Raw genomic sequence first — 23,890 nt, forward strand, 5'->3', positions numbered from 1 at the left:
TAATAAAATATAGTATTAGAGAAACTTATAATGCATGAATTAGTATTAAAAGAAACACAGTATATAAGACCATTTCTTCATCATTATTCAAAATTTTGAAATTATTCATAATGGTGACACTAAAGGATATTAATATCAGAACAACAAAGTAACACATGAAAACCATGTAATATATTTAATTAATGAGTACAAGATTTAGTTTCGAATGCAACCAAACTTCAAACAACCAAAGAAATCAATCATTACATAAATGAACTTTACAAGTTAGAACTTGTATTAAGAGAAGGTTTTTGATTATTAACAATCATTAGCTTTAGCACATGACTGGCCAAATATTAACATACATTGTTCTACCTTACTTGTTGAGTCCATGCTTGAATATTTTGTATTTTTTGTTGACACATCAATCACACAATTCCACTAATCTTTCTTATTCCTCTGTGCCTTGTCATCAACTCAATTTGATCATCCATCCAACAGTGATTCCACCAACATTAAAATATTGTCTTCACCATAAATAATGCTTTATTGACTTTCCCCTTGGGCATAATATACTTTTGCACGTCTACACATTTGAATGTTAATATTATTATTATTAAAAAGCCACCATATAAATCTATTATCAACTGATAAGAATGAATGAAATAAAAGGACAAAGGGGAAGGGAAACTGCATTATTCTAGAAAGCAAAAGTCCTGTTTCTCTAAGTTTGTTAACATTAGCACTTAAGAATTGTTTTATAGAGATTTATTATTATTCATCTCTATAATTGCATTTTAATTCTGCTGCTTATTAATAAAAAGTAAAATGTTACATACTGTAAACATTAATTAACAAGTAAGATCAAGGCAGCTATTTCACATTCATCAATTTCATAATTATACATAACGAAAACGTATGATAAATTTAGTTAGTTATAAACTATTCTGGTTTTCTAGTAAAGTATTCTAGTTAAGTATTTAATACTATACTTGCAGGGGCGCCGCTAGCTGTTTGAACGCCCGTGTGCAATACCGATTATGCCGCCCCCTGTTTAACTACGATTACCTATGCTGAGCTTGCCAGAAAGGCTCTTTGCCGCCCCCTGGACGTGCCGCCCGCGTGCGGTGCACGCCTTGCACGCCCGCTTACGGCGACCCTGTATACTTGTATGATTTATTTACTGGTATATAGATGAGTAATCTAAACATTAGATATATCAAAAAATCACATATACTAGTAAAAAAAATGTGAGAAATTACTTTAAGTTTGAATATTAGTGATTTAAAATTGTAATTCAGAATTTATTTATGTGATTGGTAGTAAGAATGAGATTTTATTAAATGAAATAAAATGTTCTTCTTTATCTACATTTAAGAAAAAAATGTAATTTGTTTCTCATTCACACAATAATTTTCACTTTTCTATTTCTACGTATGACAAGAAAGAGACTAACATTTTAAAAAAATGTAGTTCCTGGTATTAAGAAATATTAATTGATTTTATCAATTTTTTTTTAATTGATAAAATAAATTAATACTTCTTAATACCAGGAAGTACATTTCTAGCTTTTCTTAAAATGATAAACTAAATATATGTAATTTCTTTGAATATATAGTCTGTGAAATTAACTTGAATGATCTAAAAGTCACTACTAAAAATATTAAATAATTATAAAGAAATTTATATTAAATATCAAAGAATTTTTGTGATATTGAAATAAAAATATTTAATAATAATTAAATAAAAATATAGAAAAAATAAAGAATGTTATTTCTTTAATATATGTAAAACAATAATACAATTTAAATATTAATAATTTAATGTAAAACATTAAAATGTACTATTATAACTGTCTTTTAATTATCTCATAAGATAATTAATGGATGGCTATAATAGTGGGTTTCAATGTTTTTACTCATTATAATGTCTTAATTATCTTTGTTATGACAATAGAAAATTTTATGTAAATATAATTAAATTTGAAACATTTAAAAAACATTTTTTATTACAATGTATATTTTTATAACAACTTTTATAATTTGACAAAGTGCATTGGATAATTTTCCTGCAAAAATATTTTGTAGTAATCTACTGAATAACTTATTTCGACAAATTTCTTTGGAATATCATTATCAAATGATTGTAAAGCTGCTTTGAATTTTTTTTCTTTGAAATTTTTGTTTGTTTCAGATCCTTTCAGATTCTTAGATCTTTATCAATTTCACTGCTATTTCTTTTTGTTTATTTATATTAAATTATAACAACTGCATAATATATATTATTATTTCTGTTTCTGAATCATTCTTTTGTTTTTATAACTTATTTAAAACAGATGTTTGTTTTACAGTATCCAGAAGCAAATTCTCAAATGATACACTTTTTATTCTTGTTTGCAATCCCTTCATTTTTATAACAATTTAATTGGATAATTAATAATGTTTTTATTTTTTTTTTTATTTCTTAATTAATTTCAGTTCAAAATAATTTTAGCATTAAATACAAACATTTCAAATCTTTTAACAATCTATAAATAACATACAAAAAATATACACACTATTTAAATTTCAATACTGAGTGCATTTTTTAAAATGTCATTCAATGAAGCTTTTTCGATTTTCTTTCATTAGGCAATTGTTCCTTTCATAAAGCAGTTTTAAATAATTTGTGTTATCATAAAATATATAAAGTTTTATATAAAAGATAAAATAAAACTTTAAAAATAGTAATATAAACTTATTGTATATGTTTTAATGAGCAAATTTTATAACTCTGTATTCATGTTTAATACAAATACTAATGTTAACCACAGAAAACAATTGCTCTAAATCAAAGATCATATTTGCTCAAAAATATAGTTTACTTCAAATAAATAATTCACATTTATTAGTTTATATTCATTTACATATGCCTTTCAAAGAACTGAAGTAATGATAATAGTCTTATCTTCCATCTTTAATACATACATTATGTGTTAGAGAACTTTTCCCAAAGACAGACTTATCACACTGGATTAAACATGCAGCAGAATGACCTTGAGATGCATAGTTTATAGAGCAGTTCTATGTATTTATTACACAATATGTATTTCAGATGTAACAATTCCTTCTTCAGTCTTAATACAGATCATTTTAAGATTTGCAAGTGTATATATATATATAATTCTTGCAATAAAACTCTACCAAGTAAAACCATTTAAAACAGAACATAAACTTGGAGGAAAACATATAAAATTCAATATAAATTCCAATAAAAAAAATTTATAAAATTATAATGAATTTACAGTATAAGTATACTCCAATAGAATTTACAAAATGCATCAATTTGAAAACATCTTTCATACATATCTATATTGCCTTTGGGTGTCTCCCTTTGGCTTACAACTATATGTAAATTTATTTATCTTCTCCCTCTATCAGTTAGTTTATCTTCTCCCCTTCTATCGGTTAGTTTATCTTCCATCTATTGATTCTAAACAAATAACCTAATAAACATAACCAAAGATATTTTTTAAAAATCTAAGAGATCTTTCAATTAGGAAAAATGTCAGATTTCCTCTTCTAGGTTATATGAAATATAAGAACATGCAATGTCTTTTCCTTCTAACAACCTTGATTTTTAAAGGGATCTGTAATCAAACTAGCATCATGTACTGTACATTCCAAATTAGTAGGATAGTTGAATAACTAGTCATATTTAAATTCTAGATGTGTTTATAAGAGTTGCATAATAAACTCAATCAACTTTGTCCAAAAACTTGAAATATTTATTAATCATGTATGCAGTGAAAATTTTTTGATTGTTCAATGATAATCAAAAATAGAATATACAGTGATGTTTTGTCCACAAAATATAACAATTTTCTGACCAAAGCTTATTTTTTGTTTAAATTATGCACTAAATTGAACCATCATCCATCATTAAGTGAAATTTTAAGTTATTTCCTTTTTAGTTTTTAATAAATTTAGTTTAATAAATAGTTTTTAAATAAACATGTATTACAACTTTAAAACTAGTTAAAAATTGCTGCTTTCTAAAGTTTATAAAAATACCAGCTTTAGCTTTATTGGCAATGTATATTCTTTTACATGATTAATTTTTATTGCACTTTTCCACAGGATCCTATCTGATTCATTAAGTCAGTTTACATTTTATGATCAAAAGCATCATATAGGGTGATTGTAATTAAAGTATTGCCGTAGAATTATTAATTAAAGTATCCCTATTCAACACTATCTAGAGAGATACTTAATAGTCCAAATGCAACAAAATATAGTATGGTGACATTTCAGGGCATGAAAGACATTTCTGTAAAAAAATTAGTACCAAAACTCATCACTATGATACTTTTGACACTGCAAGAAACAAATATTTTATTTGTACTGTATGAAACACATGCTACACAAAGACTTTAGCCATGCAGGGAATGTTACTAAATGTGGTTTCCATTATGAAAGCATAAAACCTAAAGATAATGAACAATGTGCTCAAAGACAGTTCATAATTGATCCTCCATGATGCTTCTCACAGGCAGTGTGATACTAAATTTCACGATTGCCAAATGTGCAGCATGTCTGATAAACCACACTTTTTAAGTGTCTTCACAAACATAAAGATTAAGATCTGGAGAATGAAGTGACTAAGCAATAGGAAACACACGATTAGTCACTCTGTTATCAGTGAAATATTGTTGCAGAAAACATTGTATGCAGCATCCAGTATGTGGAGATGCTCCATCTTGCATTAAAGTGGTTGACTCAAGGCATTTTCACTGTTACAATTGGAGTATGACAAAAATGCTTGAGCAACTTTTAGTATCTCTGGGAGAACACATCATGCTCATTGGGACTAGCTTCTTCAAAGAATAATTGTTAAAGGACAAATGTGGCTGTGAATCAACACTAGACTGTAAATTTAAGAACTGCAGGGCAGCTACCAAAATACAATAGTTATATAACCACACCATGAAAATACCTGTGCATTATCCAAAGAAGTGCAACAGTTATACTGCAGTATTGCAGGTGTTCACTGTTCCACTGAGGTGAAAATGTACCTCATCACTCACTCCACAGGATCTTTTATGGACATGACACATCCACTTCCATTCTGGCAAAGAAGGTCAATACAAAGGTTAGTCCAGTTTTCTTGTTAGCAGCAGGCAAACTTATATGTATAATGGCTAATCTTATACATATAACAATGCATCAACTTTCATGGCACCTTCCACACATTGCCTTCAGGTACATCCAACTGCTATGACACTGAACATACACCACTGGAGCTTGCAACATTATTCATTGGCTGTTAACAATAGCTGTGGTATAACATTAACAACATGTGAAGTGATAGGTTTATGCCCTTGACTGGGCTAAAGGTTAAACTTCCAGATGTCTAGTTTCCTTGAATTGAGTGATCATTTGCCTGAGAGCTTATGGAATCAATGGTCCTTGGTGTAAATTGTTATGACAGTAAAATTCTCAAAGTGCAACTGCAATGTTGTTGTTGTTTTTGAAAAACAGCTTCAAAAGAAATGTGCATGTTGACAAGCTGATGGTCATTGTAGCCAATAAGAATGACATTCAACATTCTGACCACTTTTATACCCAGAACTTTGCTGAAACATACAAGCTTATGCAAAGGAAACTGCTTTTCTGTTGCTTGCAGCACCAAAAGTATCATAACAAATATGATAAATACTGTCTTTTGGCATTATGTGTTTAATAATAATATAAACAACAGTTATGCTAGTACTTTCAACATTGTATTATGTCATCTTCAGGTAAATAAATGTGCATCTTCTTCATCTGAAGTCGACATTAGTACATTGTACTAGCAAAACTTTTGTTCATACTATTATTAAAGTACATAATGAAAATAAACAGTATTTATCTTATTTCATTATATATTTTTGGTGTTTAAGTGTAAATTTTTATCATTTTGAACCAAAAGGACCATAATGGTGAGTTTTGGTTCTAATATTTTTACAGAAATATCTTCCACTTCTTGAAATGTCACTATACTAGACTTATTGGCATATGGACTGCTAAATATCTCTCTAGACAGCATTGAATAAGGGTACTTTAATTACAGTTACATAATATATGGACTTTAAGCTATTTTATGAAGAATTACGGAGCTATTTTTTACTCTTGTTCATTATTCTCCAAATTATCTTTTAACTGTATAAAATAATCCTTAATAACTTTTTTATAAAAGAAAAACCACATGCAAAAACAGTTTGTATTAGTAAGAGCAGGGGTCACCAAACTACAGCCCCGATCTGGCCTATGAGGTCAGTTCATCCAGCCTGCCACTGCACTGTGCCACAAATAAGCTAAAATATAATTAGTTATATGGAAATATTATAGATTGTAGATGAACTTACTTTGTAGAAAAAATTAAAATAAGTGTAGGTAAAAATGCCAAAATTGGTCCAATCTGATTTTTGCATTTGGCAGTACAGTCGACCCCCCTATAAGATATAGATACGTTCCAATTTATTAGGAATCCGATTTCTTACAAGTCGTTCCAATCACAGCCCGACACGTGTCAAGTTTACGGACTACGGCTGATTGAAAGGTTTTCTTCCATAAAATTAATCGATTCTACACTAATCCGACTCAACATTTCCAAAATACGTATATTTTTTCGTAGTTTTATAGGAATCGTAATTATAGGGACCGTAATTATAGGGGGGTCGACTGTAATATAATTTTTAGGAAAATCAGTGAAATAAAAAAATTCAACGAGTTTTTGCAACTTTGCATATCAGAGTGCTTTTTACGTAAGTACCTACAATGAAGTTTCTAAGAAAAGCTATTATGTGCTTGCGCAGTGATCGTGTTTGTATATTAGTAAATAAATATGTTGGTTTTCTTTATTTTTTGTGTATTCAGTATACTATATTGAACAAAATGGTTATGCGGCCCACACTCATCATTGTCTGTTATCTGGCCCACTGTGAAAAAAGTTTGGTGGCCCAAGTAAGAGAAACAAAGTTCAATTTTAGTCAAGAGAAATTTATATACTGTAATAATCAAGAACAGATACATATAATAGACAATATCAAATTAGGATTGCTTGATCATTACAGAAATCTATTACTATTAAATAAAAGATAATCTGTGACAATCACTTGTCATATTATGTACATAAATGAAATTGTTAGTTATAAATCCTTTGTTTATACAGTTCTAGAATATTCTATCACCCATTGTTGCCTGGAAGGGCAATAAACTGGGCGGGGAGCAATGAGGTTGTGTATATTGACATGTGGTTTGAGAGTGAAAAGCTTTCTTTTCTATGCCATCATTGGAGGAATGTGAAGATGGTCAACAATGATGATATCTATGCAAGAGAAGAACTATGAGAGTGAATGGACTCCACCCCTATTTATGAGGCAACTAGAACAAAACAGTGATTATGTGGCATGAAATTTAGAGGAAATTCTTCTGTTATTGTGTCTCCTTTTCCCTTTTGTTTGACTGTGTACTGATGGTAGGATTTTTGCATAAGAAAGAAAATTCATGGGATTAGATTAATATGTCATTGTCACAACCAGATGAATCAACTGATTGTATTAGGAATCTAAAGATTTGTATTTTATGAATACACACTGATTATGAACTGAACTGAACTGAACAATTATGACCTGCTAAAACAAATTTTTGGTTATTAAAAAATATGTTTAATTTGTCATCAGTAAAATAGTTTTCTGTGATAAAAATGAGTAACTAATTTAAAGTAAAATGAAAGCTTAGAGCACCCTTGGGGATTAAGATAAGGGCAACCTGATGACGAAGGGGAGCAGCACATGCCCCAATATACAGGCACCCCTGGTTTCATATCATATTATCTAATATATTTATATATTTAGTATATGTACTGTATTATATGATAAACTGTGAGTAACCATAAACACTCACAAGTTACAGAGAAAAATGATTGATTATAATAATTAAAAAGCTCCACATTCACGTACATACAAACAATATTTTCTACAAAATTCATTTATTTCTAGAAGCAATATACTTCAATATAATATATGTTAGCATAAAAATAAGCCTGTTACTGTTCTAAGCTTCTACAATTTGATATCTAGAGCATCTGTATGCATGTTTTCATTATTATTTTAAACTAAAATAAATAAGAAAAATTTCTGGTATATCCAAATCTTCAGTAAAATTGTGGATTAGGATACACCATGAATTCAAATACACCAAGAACATGCATGTTGGCATTGTCCTTTATAAAATGTGTGGCAATGGTAACTATGTTGAATCATATATTTTAAGGCATATATTCAGTCACTATCAAATAAGTCAATCTTTATTTGAATATACAGTACTTCTTACTCTGATATGGACTAATACAGAAAAGGCAACAATAATTAACTAACTTGTTGTTCTTATATACAATATACATCAAATAAGTGCATATTGTCTATCATCAGCTAGCTATTACTATAAATGCATTTTGCTGCTGTAGGTATTGCACTACAGGACGTCTAGAACACTGATAGCTAAAATCAACAAATGACATATTAAACTGTTTATTAATTAATTTATTTAACTTTTTATGATAAATAATAATATTTATATTTTATAATTTATTTAAATAACACAATAAACAACTGTCTTTCAGTGTTAAAAGCTTTTTATAAACATAAAAATATATATGCAAGTACTTTTGACAATATATTATCATCTTTGTTGAGCAAAAATTTCTGTAGATTTGAATATTGAATAAAAATAAAGAGAACACAAGTTTTGTCCGACAAAGATGATTATATATCAGTGAAAGTACTTGCATATGTTTTTGAGATTATTATTTATTAATATATAAAATTTTGTTATCTTATAATATTATAATGTATAATGTTATTTGGAAAATAATATTCATGTATAATATACATGAATAACAAACTTAAAAAAAATATTAAAAAAATTAAATTATAAAGTTTATTTTTAAATATGTGCTAAAACAATTGTAAAAATATTCTAGTTATTACACTTTACACAATTTTTTTTTCTTGTTACATCTTACATTAACTGTAAAAAATATCTAAATAAGAAATAATAATATTTCAAGCAGTAAAAACTACAAAAAAAAAAAAAAAACAAATTTGTTTACAAATCAAATTTAATTTAGTAGTAACCTGTATTTAATATTTACGAATAATTAAAAAATAATAATGTTTTGTAAGATACATTGCTATCATAAAATCCTTTATACCTTCACAGAAGGTTTGAATTTTATTTTATTGATGAGAAAATGATTTTGTCTAGACATAAATAAGTTTATTTTTGCATTCAACAAATTAAAAATTTCTTAGGATAAATTATATAATTTTTTTATGATTATTTGTTTCATTTTTTTTTGAATTACTACTGTAAATCATATTGTTCATGAACATGATTATACAGACAGTGCTGAATAAATAATCAATCTACAAAGTATATGTACAAACCTGATATAATTGAATAATATGTGGATGATTGAGCAATTTCATAATCTGAACCTCTCTATTCATTCTTTTTAAATTTTCTGTATCCAATTGTCTTTTATCAACTATTTTTATGGCAACCTGAAATATTGCAACTTGTATTAAAATATAAAATACTAATAAAATAAAAAATAAAAAAATCAGACAATTCAATCATAAATTTTATTCTATATTAAAAATATACATAATATTTAGTAATACTGTATTTTATTATGTTATATATAAAAAAGTTATTATTATGAAATTTCTCCGCTCTTTATGAAACATTTTGCATTTTGCTCCAAATGATTTATTTTAATGTTATATAAAATACAAAGATGGACAAACAAGTTCTACAACCATTCAGAAATTTATAGTTTTATTATTACTATATATTTTAAAGCAATATGTTGACTTAAATAAATGTTTAAGGGTATTATGTCATGATATTATGACCTTGTATATCTGCATCCTTCAACATAAAAATCACCTTGACCTAAAGTGTAAATACAGCATGAAGAAAAGTATTTCACCCTGAAGCAAATTTGAAAAATAAGCATTCATAATTCACTCTAAATTCATAAATAACATGTCTCAACTAATTCATAATTTGTATCTGCATAAACTTTATACCTTAATAACTTAATAATTATAAAAAATAATTTAAAAAATTTCTCGATAAAAATATCAAATATATTTAAAACTTCTAGAAAATTTTTGAATATTAATAAATTTAATTTTTAAATACATTAATTTCAAGTAAAAATTTAGAATTTATATATTTAAAATCCAATTAAATCAACTTATTAAAAATATTTATTTATGAAATTCAATTTACATTAATGAAAAACAGTCTACCAAAGATTTTATTAATTACTCATTTATGTTAATAAAATTCAATTTATTGCAAGACTCCCACATATTTTTCTGCTAATACGGTTTTGAAATTATTCATTTGGCATTTATGTTAATATAAATATTTAACCTCGGTTGTAATTAAATGCAACATGATACATGCTATATTAAATCAATAATTCAAAATTTTTGGGAAAAAATCTGAAGATTTCGAAATACATTCATTTATTTTACCTTATTTTAAGGAAAATATTCAGAATTTGTTTCTTTGATAAAAAAATAATGACTTGCATTTTTTTTTATATATGTAGACTTATATATAAGTATGTGTATGGCATTTGATTTAAATACAGTATATTTTTTAGATATTAAATTATTAACAATTCAGCAAATATTTGCTTGTATGATCAGTTTTATTAATGAAATTAACTAAATCTATTGATCCAAAATCTATTCATTACATAATAATTTTTTTAGACAATATTTTAAAAAAGCATATTTTAATTATTTTGAAAAATAGAAAAAGTTGAATTTATATATTTCTACATAAAATCATCAAAAGCTACATATATATATACACACCACTGTAATTAAAAAGCAAACCACATTTTCATAATTCATTGAGCAGGTGAAAATATCAGGTAATTTTCATTTTGTACTTTTTTCATTAAGTAGAAATTACATATAAGTTTTAAAACTCCACATCCACAAATAGATATGGAAAATCCTAGACATTTTTTTTTTCTTGTGGATACATTTGCTCCGTTTAACCAACACTTTAAACATGTTTGCTATTTCCTGCTATGTCTGTATAATATAAAAATAACGAAAAATAAATAATCAAGGATAAACTACTTTTTCACAGATTAATAATGCTGTATTAGATTATATCTTACATAATTAAATTCAAAACAAAGTATAAGTTTATTTGAGATTATAAAAGAGGAATATATGTTGATTCATTAAACAAGAAAAACTGACCATTTCTCATCTGCATTATATTACAATATACCTTCAAGATGAAAGGACTTAAAGGAATGAATATTTTTAATAACTCCCTAAGCTTTTCAGAAGTAAAATTTATAAAAATTTGAGTCTAAAAGAGATTTACAATGTAGAATATTCACAATCAAATTGTAGAAATGCACTAGATTTATAATAATTTACATATAGGCTGTATGATCTGTATACAAAATATAGAATTAATGTTAAATGCATTGTATTTGCTATTCTTATGAAAAAGCAGTTTCAAAAATTTTTAAATAAATTGAATAAAAAGACTAAACATTAAAAAAAATTCATATATTTGAATCAAATAAATAATTTAAAATGATAAAAATTTAATTCATCGCTTCATACAAATCTTCAGCAAACACACAACTTGAAATTTACATCTTAACCATTTTAAATTAAATTATTATTACGTAATCAAGATAAATTAACCAATCACAAACTTCAGTTTAAATAAACGCCGTAACACGTAATAATAACATAATTCAAATTTCATTTTTTCTATTTAAATTCGTAAAGTTATATCTATATTATTTTTTGCGCGTAAATCATAAAAGAAGAATTAATAAGGCACGTAAATACAGAAAAAAAAAAATTCGAAACTTTTCTTCGATATCAGACGAAAAGAACGTGCAACAGACGAATAGACCCTACCGCATTTCTAAATTAAAAACAGAAACTAAAAATAAACAGGAAAAACGCGTATAAACTAATAATAAAAAGTTTTTTTTATAATTATAAAAAAATTTTAAACTTAAATANGCCTAGAAGGGGCATCAAAAACGTTCACAATAATAGAACATAAATGCTCCGGTTATTTGGTTTAAGTAAGTCAATTTTATATTCAACCCAGTGTGTTAGGAAATTAAAAATGAAACACAGTAAATTAATAATAATAATAATAATTAAAATTGCCGAATATTAATTTAAATATTTCTATTGAAAACGTTTCGTGGTTGGCAACGTTACACTGTAAAAACGTGACGACCACGTGAACGGTTTAAAAAAAAATGGAAATATTTAAAAATGGACTTTTTTTACTAATAAAAATGACAACAATATCGCGTCTCATTAAGAATGTTATTATGCCGTTTCCACCCACTAGGCTTTTCCGACATTAATTCTTTTTCTATATACATAACATATTTATTTTTTTCTTTCGTTGTTTGAAGTATCAAATTTGGTTTGTTCAATTAACCCATTATTATAAGGCTTTCTACGTACAACGGACTATGCCTGTGTTCTGAGAAATATCTGAAAGATCTATTCATTAGTTGAACAAATGCAATTCCTCTTTAAACAATATGGTATTTTAGTTTTAGACGATGTGAAAAAATTATCGTATTGAATGTAAGCAATGACATCCGGCTTGACTTATACTTCACAAGAACTGTACAACGTTTCCTTAATTTTATTATTAATAATCTAAAATATATTCAAACTGTTAAATCTAACACACTGTATAACTATCTATCACGTTGGCCAATTAATATTGCCGAATCTTTTCGTGATTATATGCAACTTCTATTATCTAACTGTTCTTAACTATTATACAAGTCGACCCCCCATAACACTGTTGATTATTCCAAAATTCAATTTACATTAATGAAAAACAGTCTACCAAAGATTTCATTAATTACTCATTTATGTTAATAAAATTCAATTTATTGCAAGACTCCCACATATTTTTCTGCTAATACAGTTTTGAAATTATTCATTTGGCATTTATGTTAATATAAATATTTAACCTCGGTTGTAATTAAATGCAACATGATACATGCTATATTAAATCAATAATTCAAAATTTTTGGGAAAAAATCTGAAGATTTCGAAATACATTCATTTATTTTACCTTATTTTAAGGAAAATATTCAGAATTTGTTTCTTTGATAAAAAAATAATGACTTGCATTTTTTTTTATATATGTAGACTTATATATAAGTATGTGTATGGCATTTGATTTAAATACAGTATATTTTTTAGATATTAAATTATTAACAATTCAGCAAATATTTGCTTGTATGATCAGTTTTATTAATGAAATTAACTAAATCTATTGATCCAAAATCTATTCATTACATAATAATTTTTTTAGACAATATTTTAAAAAAGCATATTTTAATTATTTTGAAAAATAGAAAAAGTTGAATTTATATATTTCTACATAAAATCATCAAAAGCTACATATATATATACACACCACTGTAATTAAAAAGCAAACCACATTTTCATAATTCATTGAGCAGGTGAAAATATCAGGTAATTTTCATTTTGTACTTTTTTCATTAAGTAGAAATTACATATAAGTTTTAAAACTCCACATCCACAAATAGATATGGAAAATCCTAGACATTTTTTTTTTCTTGTGGATACATTTGCTCCGTTTAACCAACACTTTAAACATGTTTGCTATTTCCTGCTATGTCTGTATAATATAAAAATAACGAAAAATAAATAATCAAGGATAAACTACTTTTTCACAGATTAATAATGCTGTATTAGATTATATCTTACATAATTAAATTCAAAACAAAGTATAAGTTTATTTGAGATTATAAAAGAGGAATATATGTTGATTCATTAAACAAGAAAAACTGACCATTTCTCATCTGCATTATATTACAATATACCTTCAAGATGAAAGGACTTAAAGGAATGAATATTTTTAATAACTCCCTAAGCTTTTCAGAAGTAAAATTTATAAAAATTTGAGTCTAAAAGAGATTTACAATGTAGAATATTCACAATCAAATTGTAGAAATGCACTAGATTTATAATAATTTACATATAGGCTGTATGATCTGTATACAAAATATAGAATTAATGTTAAATGCATTGTATTTGCTATTCTTATGAAAAAGCAGTTTCAAAAATTTTTAAATAAATTGAATAAAAAGACTAAACATTAAAAAAAATTCATATATTTGAATCAAATAAATAATTTAAAATGATAAAAATTTAATTCATCGCTTCATACAAATCTTCAGCAAACACACAACTTGAAATTTACATCTTAACCATTTTAAATTAAATTATTATTACGTAATCAAGATAAATTAACCAATCACAAACTTCAGTTTAAATAAACGCCGTAACACGTAATAATAACATAATTCAAATTTCATTTTTTCTATTTAAATTCGTAAAGTTATATCTATATTATTTTTTGCGCGTAAATCATAAAAGAAGAATTAATAAGGCACGTAAATACAGAAAAAAAAAAATTCGAAACTTTTCTTCGATATCAGACGAAAAGAACGTGCAACAGACGAATAGACCCTACCGCATTTCTAAATTAAAAACAGAAACTAAAAATAAACAGGAAAAACGCGTATAAACTAATAATAAAAAGTTTTTTTTATAATTATAAAAAAATTTTAAACNCAGATTTTTTAAAAAATAATTTCAGAGTAAATAAGAAGATTTTAAATAAGAGAAAAACAAGCAAATAGTATTTCATAATAGTGATGGCATAAGATAATATTAAAATGATGAATTTATGAATTAAAAATGACGATATTTTAGTCGTTGTATCTATTAATTAAACGTCAGTAAAATAAATTTTGTTAATTTTTTTTTTCCACTATCTACATATTCTTCTACGCGAAAGAAGTGCTGCATTTATTAAATTTCTCCTGTAACGTGTAATAAAATTAAATAATAATGTCATAATTATCGAGTTCTTAATTCCCTTAACGAAAAAAAAATTACCATAAAAAACATAATGAAGATAAACAGATAGAATAGCAGGTGCCATTTTTTTTTTTATTTCATTCTCTGTAAATGCAATCAATTTAATAGCAGTAGTATGTAGAATATTTTAATAAAGCTGAGTATGTATATTATTAAAAGGCTATTTCATTAAACGAGTAAATTACTTCAGCATTATAGTAAATGATTATCTATATTTTATCATTACAAGTCTCTAGATATACAGATACATTAATTCTCGAACTTTGTAAGTATACCTCTCGATAGAGAGATAATAAATGAGTAAACAGATTGAACACAGCTTATCTTCTATCCCCATTTTATAAAATAAAAAAAAATGAAATAAAATAAAATTACTAAATTTCTTATTATCACATTATTATTTTTTTTAATCTTATTATCCCTTAGAAATATAACATCTGGATCAAGGTTCAAGTTGCTAAACAGTTTGTTGCATGTTAAAATTTTTCGCAATAATTTACGAAATAAAATATACACAACACGTTAATTATCAGATGCTCTTTAATACTTTTATTACGGAATTTTTTCTTTTTAATTTGTAGAAAATTATCCAAAAAAAAAAAATCGAATCCGATTAGCTTTGAATTTTAAACTCCGAAAAACTTTTTTAAAACAATTAATTCACAATTGCCATAGTGTCTGAAACACTTATAACAATACTAAACGCGGTTCCATGAACATTTACTGCTGTTATTTACGAAAAATACAGTGAAAATACACAGAATATACAAGCGATAACTTACACACCCCAATGTAAAAACACAATAATAATAATAATGTAATAATAATAATGTAAAAATCCCAATTTTACACAACCCAATGTAAAAAACCCCAATGTTACACACGCTCCTATGTAAAAACAACCCCAATGATACCCACCCCAATGTAAAACAACAACAACAATAACAATAATAACTTACCTTGGACTTAGTTATTAAGTGTGTAGCCAGTCTAACAACAGCAAAATTTCCTTTTCCAATTATTTTTTCCAGTTCGTAGCAACCAATTTTGACAATATCTGTTGCAGCCATACTCTTTCAATTGATACATAATATAATCCATCAAAGCAGGCGAGCATGTGTATGTACTGTATATATTATACTGTGTATAAGTTACGTTTTACGTATGCCAGTATACGAGCAACTAAAGTAATAACATAATTAAACAGTAGTTAAATCGAACTAATCCATACCGAGTCTAACGTAACTCTGCAACTACTTCTTAATAGCAACACAGTTTCATAAACAACTTTCAGACATTCAGAAACGGTTTCAGATTTCTTCTCTGATACTAAAGCACAGCTGGACAAGACTGGTATGACCTCCAACAACTTTTATTTAATATAATTTTCTTTCTTTTCTTTTTTCCGAAATTTTGTTTAAGAAACATAACAATTGTTTTTTGTTATCATGTTGACACACAAAGAAGGAAAAAAACGACCAGCCTCTAGTAATCCAAAACTGCCATCTATTCACTCACCAGTATTAGTAGAAAATGGCAGTGATGATCTATCTAAGCAAATTACATTCGTTCCAGTGAAAATACCAACTACCAAATGGCAAGATCGTTGGCCTCCACCTTTAAATCTTTCACCTTTAAACCAGAGGAGAAATAGTGATACAGGAAACTTCCCAGTCATACCAAAGAAGGAAAACAAATCAGGTATTGATTACATATTATTAAATATAATATAATTTAATAATATAATACATAATTGTATTTAATTTAAATAGATAATAATCAAAATAAATCAGAAATTGATATTTTGACAAAGAGAAAATCAAGCAGTGCAAAATGTAGTATGGGAAAATGTGAAAATGTAAGTAAAATTTATTTATATTACTACAGATTTTTATTAAGTTTCAAATTAATCTTATTTATTATGTATGTTTTATTTTAAATTTATAAAAATATTTAATATTATTTTTAAAGACATGAAAAGATAAATACAGGGTTTCTACACACCTGGAAAGTCAGGAAAAATCAGGGATTTTCATTAGTGTTCAGAAAAAGTCATGGAATGTCAGGAAATTTGATAAAAATTGTCAAAAAGTCAGGGAATTTGCTTCCTTGGCTGCCTTGTTGATTTTTTGCTGACAATATGCTTGACTAAGTGTAGTGTAGCCATCTGCAGTCAGCAAGAAGTAATGTGGTGCAATACAACTCATGAAAAGAGGTGCAGAATATTTTCTGGGTCCAAAATTTTTCCAAAAAATTTACAAAGTACACAAAATGATAAATAGTTTAAATAGTATTATTTATCATGTTTTATTTTAATAATTTTGTTGCATAACAAANTATTCTCCTTATAATTCAAATAAGCACACAAAAGTCTCGTTGAGTTTTCTGTTTGAAACATAAGCCTTCGAATTCTGACGTCATAGGATCTTTAATTAAAGTTAAAGTAAAATGCGTTTATATTGCATTTCATCAGTGAAACGATATTTCTCATGTTCTTGCATATTAGAACGTATGCCGCAATCAAAAATCGGCTATTGAGAATGTTGACATTTTACGTTCGAGCACGTTCGCCGTTTACAATGACCGATCTTGCAACATTTTTATTGTGTAGTGTCACCGTAATTCTATAGCGTTTTCTAGATAAAAAAACAAAAAATAAATTTTCTTTTGCAATAATTCATCATAAAATGACGCATTACCGTCGTATATTTCACCGTTTAATGAATATAAATATTCTTTAATCTTTAATTTCGACAGAATTTCCTCTATTGCTAACAATCCCTATTGTCTTATAATTCAGTCGATGCAGAAATATGAAGAGTGTCATTGAACTCGAATAAAAATATTAAAGAAAATGCTAACTTAAATCTTAATTCTCTTCACAGTTTTACTTTCCCGGCTGTAATGTAACAGAAAGTAATCGATCAAAAGGGATCGATCAATCGATCAAAAGCGATCAAAAGGAAAAGGAGCGATAAAAAAAAATATGGCCGTCCAAGATTCTTAATGTTTTTGATTCGGCGGACCTTGAATCACAGAGAAATGTAAAAAGTTGGGATGAATTTTTCTGTATATTTGGATGTTAGTGTGTGGGGGCACGATTTTGTTTACCCAAATTAAAGCTTAATAACTCCTGTACCTTTGGTCGAAAATTCATGAAATTTTTCAGAGAGGTTTGTATATTAGGGAGAAATGATTCTAGAAATTTTCAGGAAAATCGGACTATTGGTTCGGGGGATATGGCCCATCTCCTTAATATCTCCCGAATCAATCTAACCATTATTAGGGATGAAAACAAATAAAGAATGCCGGAAAAGTCCAGCAAAAAAGTTTCCAGTTTTTTTTTTATTATTTTGTAAAATAAATGAAAAAAAATAAATTAATAAAATCGATCACAACCAAATAAATGAAAAATTATAATTATAACGTTTGTAGGCGACTCATTCTCTCATTTCCTTTATTAGATGATTCAATTGAATCATTTAACAAAGTGAATTTTCTTTCATAACATTCCATTTTAAGTTTTTAAATTTGTATAACCCCCACGCTATATTTCATCACTTAATTCAATATTATATTATCCAAATTTTGAATCGAAACGCCTCCAACCATTGCAATTTCTATATTAGTGAATTAATTTTGTACTGACGACATAAGCATAAATTTTTAAAATAAAAAAAAAAATTATTATTGTTCTTCTTATAGCCAATAATTTAATCTTGATATTTGGACTGATGGCATTTAATATTTTCCTTTAAAATGTACATATAAAATCATGGCCGGATTAAGACTTTTAAAGGTCCTAAACGCTTAAAAGATCTTGTTGTTGTTCCCCCGTAAACTGTATACGTAATTTTCAAAATATAAACAATAATAAAGCATAAAACAAAATTTTATTTTTCGAAATGAATGACGTCAGCAAATACTTTAATATTTTCATTTACAGTCGACCCCCTATAACACTGTTGATAATTCCGTTTTATATGAATTCCATGTTGTACGAGTCATTTAGATTTTACAAATACGTGAACCGTTCACAGCTCGGCACGCGTATTTGTAAAATCTAAGTGACTCGTACAACATGGAATTCATATAAAACGGTATTATCAACAGTGTTATAGGGGGNGGAGGTTATTTTGTATGCATTTTTGTTAAAAAATATTTTGAAAATGTGACCGCTGTTCACAGGTGTTCACAGGTGTTCGCAGTGTTCGACTGTATATATAATATACTGTGTACTATAGGCCTATATACAGTGTAGTCTCTATATATATAGAGAGACTATACACTGTATATAGGCCTATAGTACACAGTATATACATGATATAGTATATATAGGTTATATATATTCTGCAGGCGTATATATATTATCAATTTATAAATATATAATATTTGTTTTGTATAAATTGTTAATTTTTAATAATATTTTTAAAAACCTTTTAATAACATGTTATTTATTTATTTATATATCACTGTTAATTATTTACATAATTAAAAAAACACATCATATATTAATATAATAAACAAATCTATTTTTAAAAAGTGTTATTTTTGATGGATAAAACCTAATTTCATGAACAAGAGCATCGGGAAATTAAAGTAATACTTTGGCAAACAATTGACTAATTGTTAGTATTAATTGTTTTAAACAATTAAAAATCTACAAATTGTGAGAAATTTATAGATTTTAAACACTGAAACAATTAAGAAAAATGTTTTGCACGAGAAACTTTATAACACGAATAAAATAATAGGGAATAAAATCTAACAGTGAAACGTTTCTGCTAAAACGCTCGATGAAAATGCCAATCAAAAGTTGCGTAACGGACCGGCTAGACGAATAAATTGCTGTGTTTTTTTTTTACTATTGTATTAATAATTATTACTATTAAAATCTTATAGTTTTATTCTTTAACTATTCTTTATTTCGTTGTAATCAGTAATTAAAACTGTTTTTGCATATTTAATGAGAAAAAAATATTGTTATTGAATGAAAACACACGTGTTTTTTTTTAAACCGTCTGGAATACAATTAGAGACAAACTGTGACGTTCGTGTGTTTGTCTGTACGTGATAAGTGGACGTGTAGCATATTTGACGCCGATGAAAAATTTTATATAACGATTCCTTTAAATTTTATACGATGAAATCTATTGTTTCCCAAAGGATTTATATAACTATATTAAAGCCATAAATAAGTTTATTTATACTCTGTCTATAATTAAAGTTTGGGTTATTATTGAGTATAATATNAAAATTTTTAAATTTCTAATTTAATTAATTACAGTTTTTCCCGTTAAAATTCCAAAGATATATTTACTAAACAAGTTAACATTCAGTACAACAAGTGGGCAAAAAAAGGGCAATTGCTTGGGGCCTCAACCAACAGGTAATACCAAACCAATCTTTTATAAGAAAATAATGTCACCTCCTCCAAAGAAAAATGCCTGAAGTCAATATTGTACGTGGGGCCTCCTAATTCAAATTTACATGGGCCTCTTATAGGTACGTAGGAGCTTATTGGTTAAATTTGAACTCGAACTCTCGCTTCTTTATTGTCTTTTAATATTAAAAAAAAACGCTTTTACATAAAGGTCCTTATAATAAAATTGCGTCTAGGGCCTCAAAGGAACATAATTCACTATTAGGGAATGGCTTTCTTTTTATCTCTGTCGAGGGCCTTTTTTTATAGAAGAAGTTTCGGTTTAAGTCATAGGCCTCTTTCAGCTCCGAGAGCACTAAGAGGCCTTGTAGAGTGCCTTTATCGAGCTCGAGTCCTGGTGTGGCCGTAACATTGTCGTTATGCAAGTCTCTCCGTAAAATTTTTACGTTGTAAGATGAATTTGTAATTCCAGATTTCGTTAATTTTGGATTTTCTCCCCCTCTCATTCTTGATATATAGCATTATAAACAATGCCCTATTAATCACTTGTCCATAGCATATACGTTGATTCTTCATGTATTGTAAAATCTTCATTACGTTTGACCCTACTCTAGATATGACACGAACCCTCTATATCTCCCTACTCCGTCGACCTTTAACCACCAAAATTTAATAGCATTAATGCCCCTAATACACAAACCTACCTGCAAAATTTCAGAAATTTTCGACAAAAAGAAGCACAGGAATTATTAAGCTTCAAACAGGGTGAACGAAATCGTGCCCTCCCCCACACAGTAACATACAGAAACCCCCAACTTTTTTTTTTGCATTTCTCGATGTTTCAAGGTCCCTAACGCTAAATACTGGAGATATGAACGATTCTATGCTAGGATCCTGCATAGATCCAGTATTTATTAGCGCATTATTCATGAAAAATTACAAAATCAGAACACGTATATTTGATTTAGTCTTTCATAGTTTTAAATATCACGTTTTCTTAGATGATAACTTATCTATGTTCTATACTTTCCTTGTTTTCTTCCTTATTTATATAAGGAAAAATAGATAAAGTGATCGTAAATAATGAATTAATCCATTCAAAGAAAGATGAAAATTATGGCTCGGGGCTTTGTCGTATTTCGTAGTAACAACTGATGACATCTATTAATAGCCTCTGGAGTTAATTTGTATTATATAAGATTCTATAATTCATTTGTAACATCTTATATAAGAACGACTTTCTACCTGTTTGCATACATATCACTTAGTTTTTGTTTTTTTTTTCCCCCCTATTGTTGAGTGTTTTAATGGCGTGACAGAAGGTTATCAAACATTCGACAATTATTGTATATTATTTTAATTATTTTTATTTAAATTCGTGCAATTATAAATATGAAAAACGTGTAATAATTCTGAAATCTCTCCCTTTTCTCTCATCTCTCGCACTTTCTCTCTCTTTTTTCACCTCCCTTTCTGTCTCTCTCTTGCCTGCTCTCCCCTTCTCTCTCACTTTCTCTCTTTCTCTTTGCATTATTTAAACAAGAAAAGTTATTCAGATTAGTCCTAATAGTGAAAATTATTTTTAAATATTCATAAACTAGAACAAAAATATCTCGAAATGCAGAGATATCTCTTGGATATGTCTTAGATAATCAACATAGTGTTTCGCTTGTGTACTAATCTACCCGTGTACTCAGTATCGTAACATCATTTTACTTAACTTTCTCGGTATCTTTAAAAAATTTTACTTGTTTACTAGTGTGTGTTGATATCACAAGTAATACCGCTTTAAAAAAAAATCAAAAATGTATTATATTTAAATATAATTATGTATTTTAGAACTTAAAGAATGGAGTAGAGATACGAACTCTCAGAATTTAAGAAGTACCTTAATCTCTTAGAAGATATTAATAATGTAAATTTATAAAGGGCAGAAAATAGCATTACTGTATTACGAAAAACATTTGCAATAAATTGTCAGCGATAATAGTAAAGTTATTCAAGCAAATATAATTGAGGACCGGAAATGACCAAGGATCTAAGTGCCAAAATTGTGAAATGTAAGAACACGAGGTGAACACGTGGATTTTGTTACTAAATTTTGTTTTAAGCAGAAAGATAATACCGAAATTTAGTCACAAAATAAACATTTATTTAACAAAATTTAAGTTTCCAATGTGTGTATGAAAATACATTATCTTTACTGTTATATATAATTATCTTTAATCCTGAAAAACCCATTGTAAAAAGTTGAGGCTCATCTTAAACTCGGTATGTCATGAGCTCAAAGTGATACTTGAAAACTTTCATGTCTTTAACAAAGTATTCGATATAATTTAAATATAATTTAATCATTNCTGAAAAACCCATTGTAAAAAGTTGAGGCTCATCTTAAACTCGGTATGTCATGAGCTCAAAGTGATACTTGAAAACTTTCATGTCTTTAACAAAGTATTCGATATAATTTAAATATACTGTAATTAAATCATTTGAAATCCGTAATTTGAAAATAAGATAGGCTTTTAAGTAAAATTTTATTATAATATAAAGGAAATACAATAAATATATATCAGGCCCTACGATAGAGGATTCATCCGAGGTGCCATCCCGAGATCCGTGAGCTTTAGGAGGCCCATCGGAGGAAAGAAATTTAAAAATTGCCCATTTTTCCCAAATAATGAAATAACTTTGGCCACGGCTAACATTTATATTATTGATACATTATTTTTCTACTTCAATATCGTTGTGTTATTTGTATAAGCGTGATCTTTGAAGGGAGGCCCAAAATGCTTCTATGCATATGAACTATGCATACAACACTGTTCTATTAAAATCAGGCCTGATTGAAACAGTTAGCGAATTGTCTTTCGTGTGGTTCTTCAATTTTCATTGTATGATATGCGACCCATTTCTTAAAAATTGGGAAATACCTACGTTTCCTTACGTACAGTGCCTACGAACCTAGCTGGAAAATTTGGTAATCACTGCCATAGCATAGCCTACCTATTATCTCTACGTGGAGTAATATCGCGCACCAAGGGGTTGGACAAAATAATATGAAAACTTGCGTAAAAATAGTCATTTGTTCAACAATATCTTGACATTCGCTGGGACCTATTGTGACGCACAAATGAAAGATTACGGCACAATATTATGTCGAACTTTCGAGCGACAAACTCCATCCCACGGTGCAAGTTTTGTTTCCAACTGGAGATGCGGTGTTCCAAGACGATAACTAATCAATTGATACTGCCAAATGTGTCCATTCGCGGTTTGATGAACGTCGGAATGAAGTTCAACATCTTCCTTGGTCTCTATAATTACCTGGAATCACAGGAGAGAAATCTACTGCACACATTGGCCTTCAAGATTCCCCACAATGGTTTCATGATGTGTTTCCAGCATCATGGAACCATTGTGGGGAATCTTGAATCTTTTAGGAGCCGGATAAAAGAACATTTTTCAAACTTTCCTGGTGAGGTCGG

The 23,890-nt window shown here is 27.5% G+C and overlaps 2 protein-coding genes across 2 annotated transcripts in view; one reads left to right on the forward strand and one right to left on the reverse strand.

The window, feature by feature from the left end:
* Positions 1-16,415, reverse strand: part of LOC111618893 (serine/threonine-protein kinase SIK3-like) — a 44,530-nt gene extending 28,115 nt beyond the window's left edge. Inside the window, exons 1-2 of the mRNA XM_023360519.1 lie at positions 15,982-16,415; positions 9,449-9,565 (exon numbers count right to left, since the gene is read on the reverse strand). Coding sequence (XP_023216287.1) covers positions 9,449-9,565; positions 15,982-16,092 — 228 coding nt within the window. The 5' untranslated portion in view covers positions 16,093-16,415. The remainder of the gene's footprint in view (positions 1-9,448; positions 9,566-15,981) is intronic.
* A 20-nt stretch (positions 16,416-16,435) lies between these two features.
* LOC111618910 lies at positions 16,436-17,279 on the forward strand. The gene is made up of 2 exons (XM_023360537.1): positions 16,436-16,723; positions 16,795-17,279. Exons 1-2 carry the CDS (start codon positions 16,471-16,473, stop codon positions 16,959-16,961), a joined length of 420 nt encoding a protein of 139 aa, XP_023216305.1. The 5' UTR covers positions 16,436-16,470; the 3' UTR covers positions 16,962-17,279.
* The last annotated feature ends 6,611 nt before the right edge of the window (positions 17,280-23,890 follow it).

The sequence above is a fragment of the Centruroides sculpturatus genome, unplaced genomic scaffold (assembly GCF_000671375.1).
Source record: "Centruroides sculpturatus isolate CEXI.00-Female unplaced genomic scaffold, Cexi_2.0 scaffold58, whole genome shotgun sequence".
Classification (NCBI taxonomy): Eukaryota; Metazoa; Arthropoda; class Arachnida; order Scorpiones; family Buthidae; genus Centruroides; species Centruroides sculpturatus.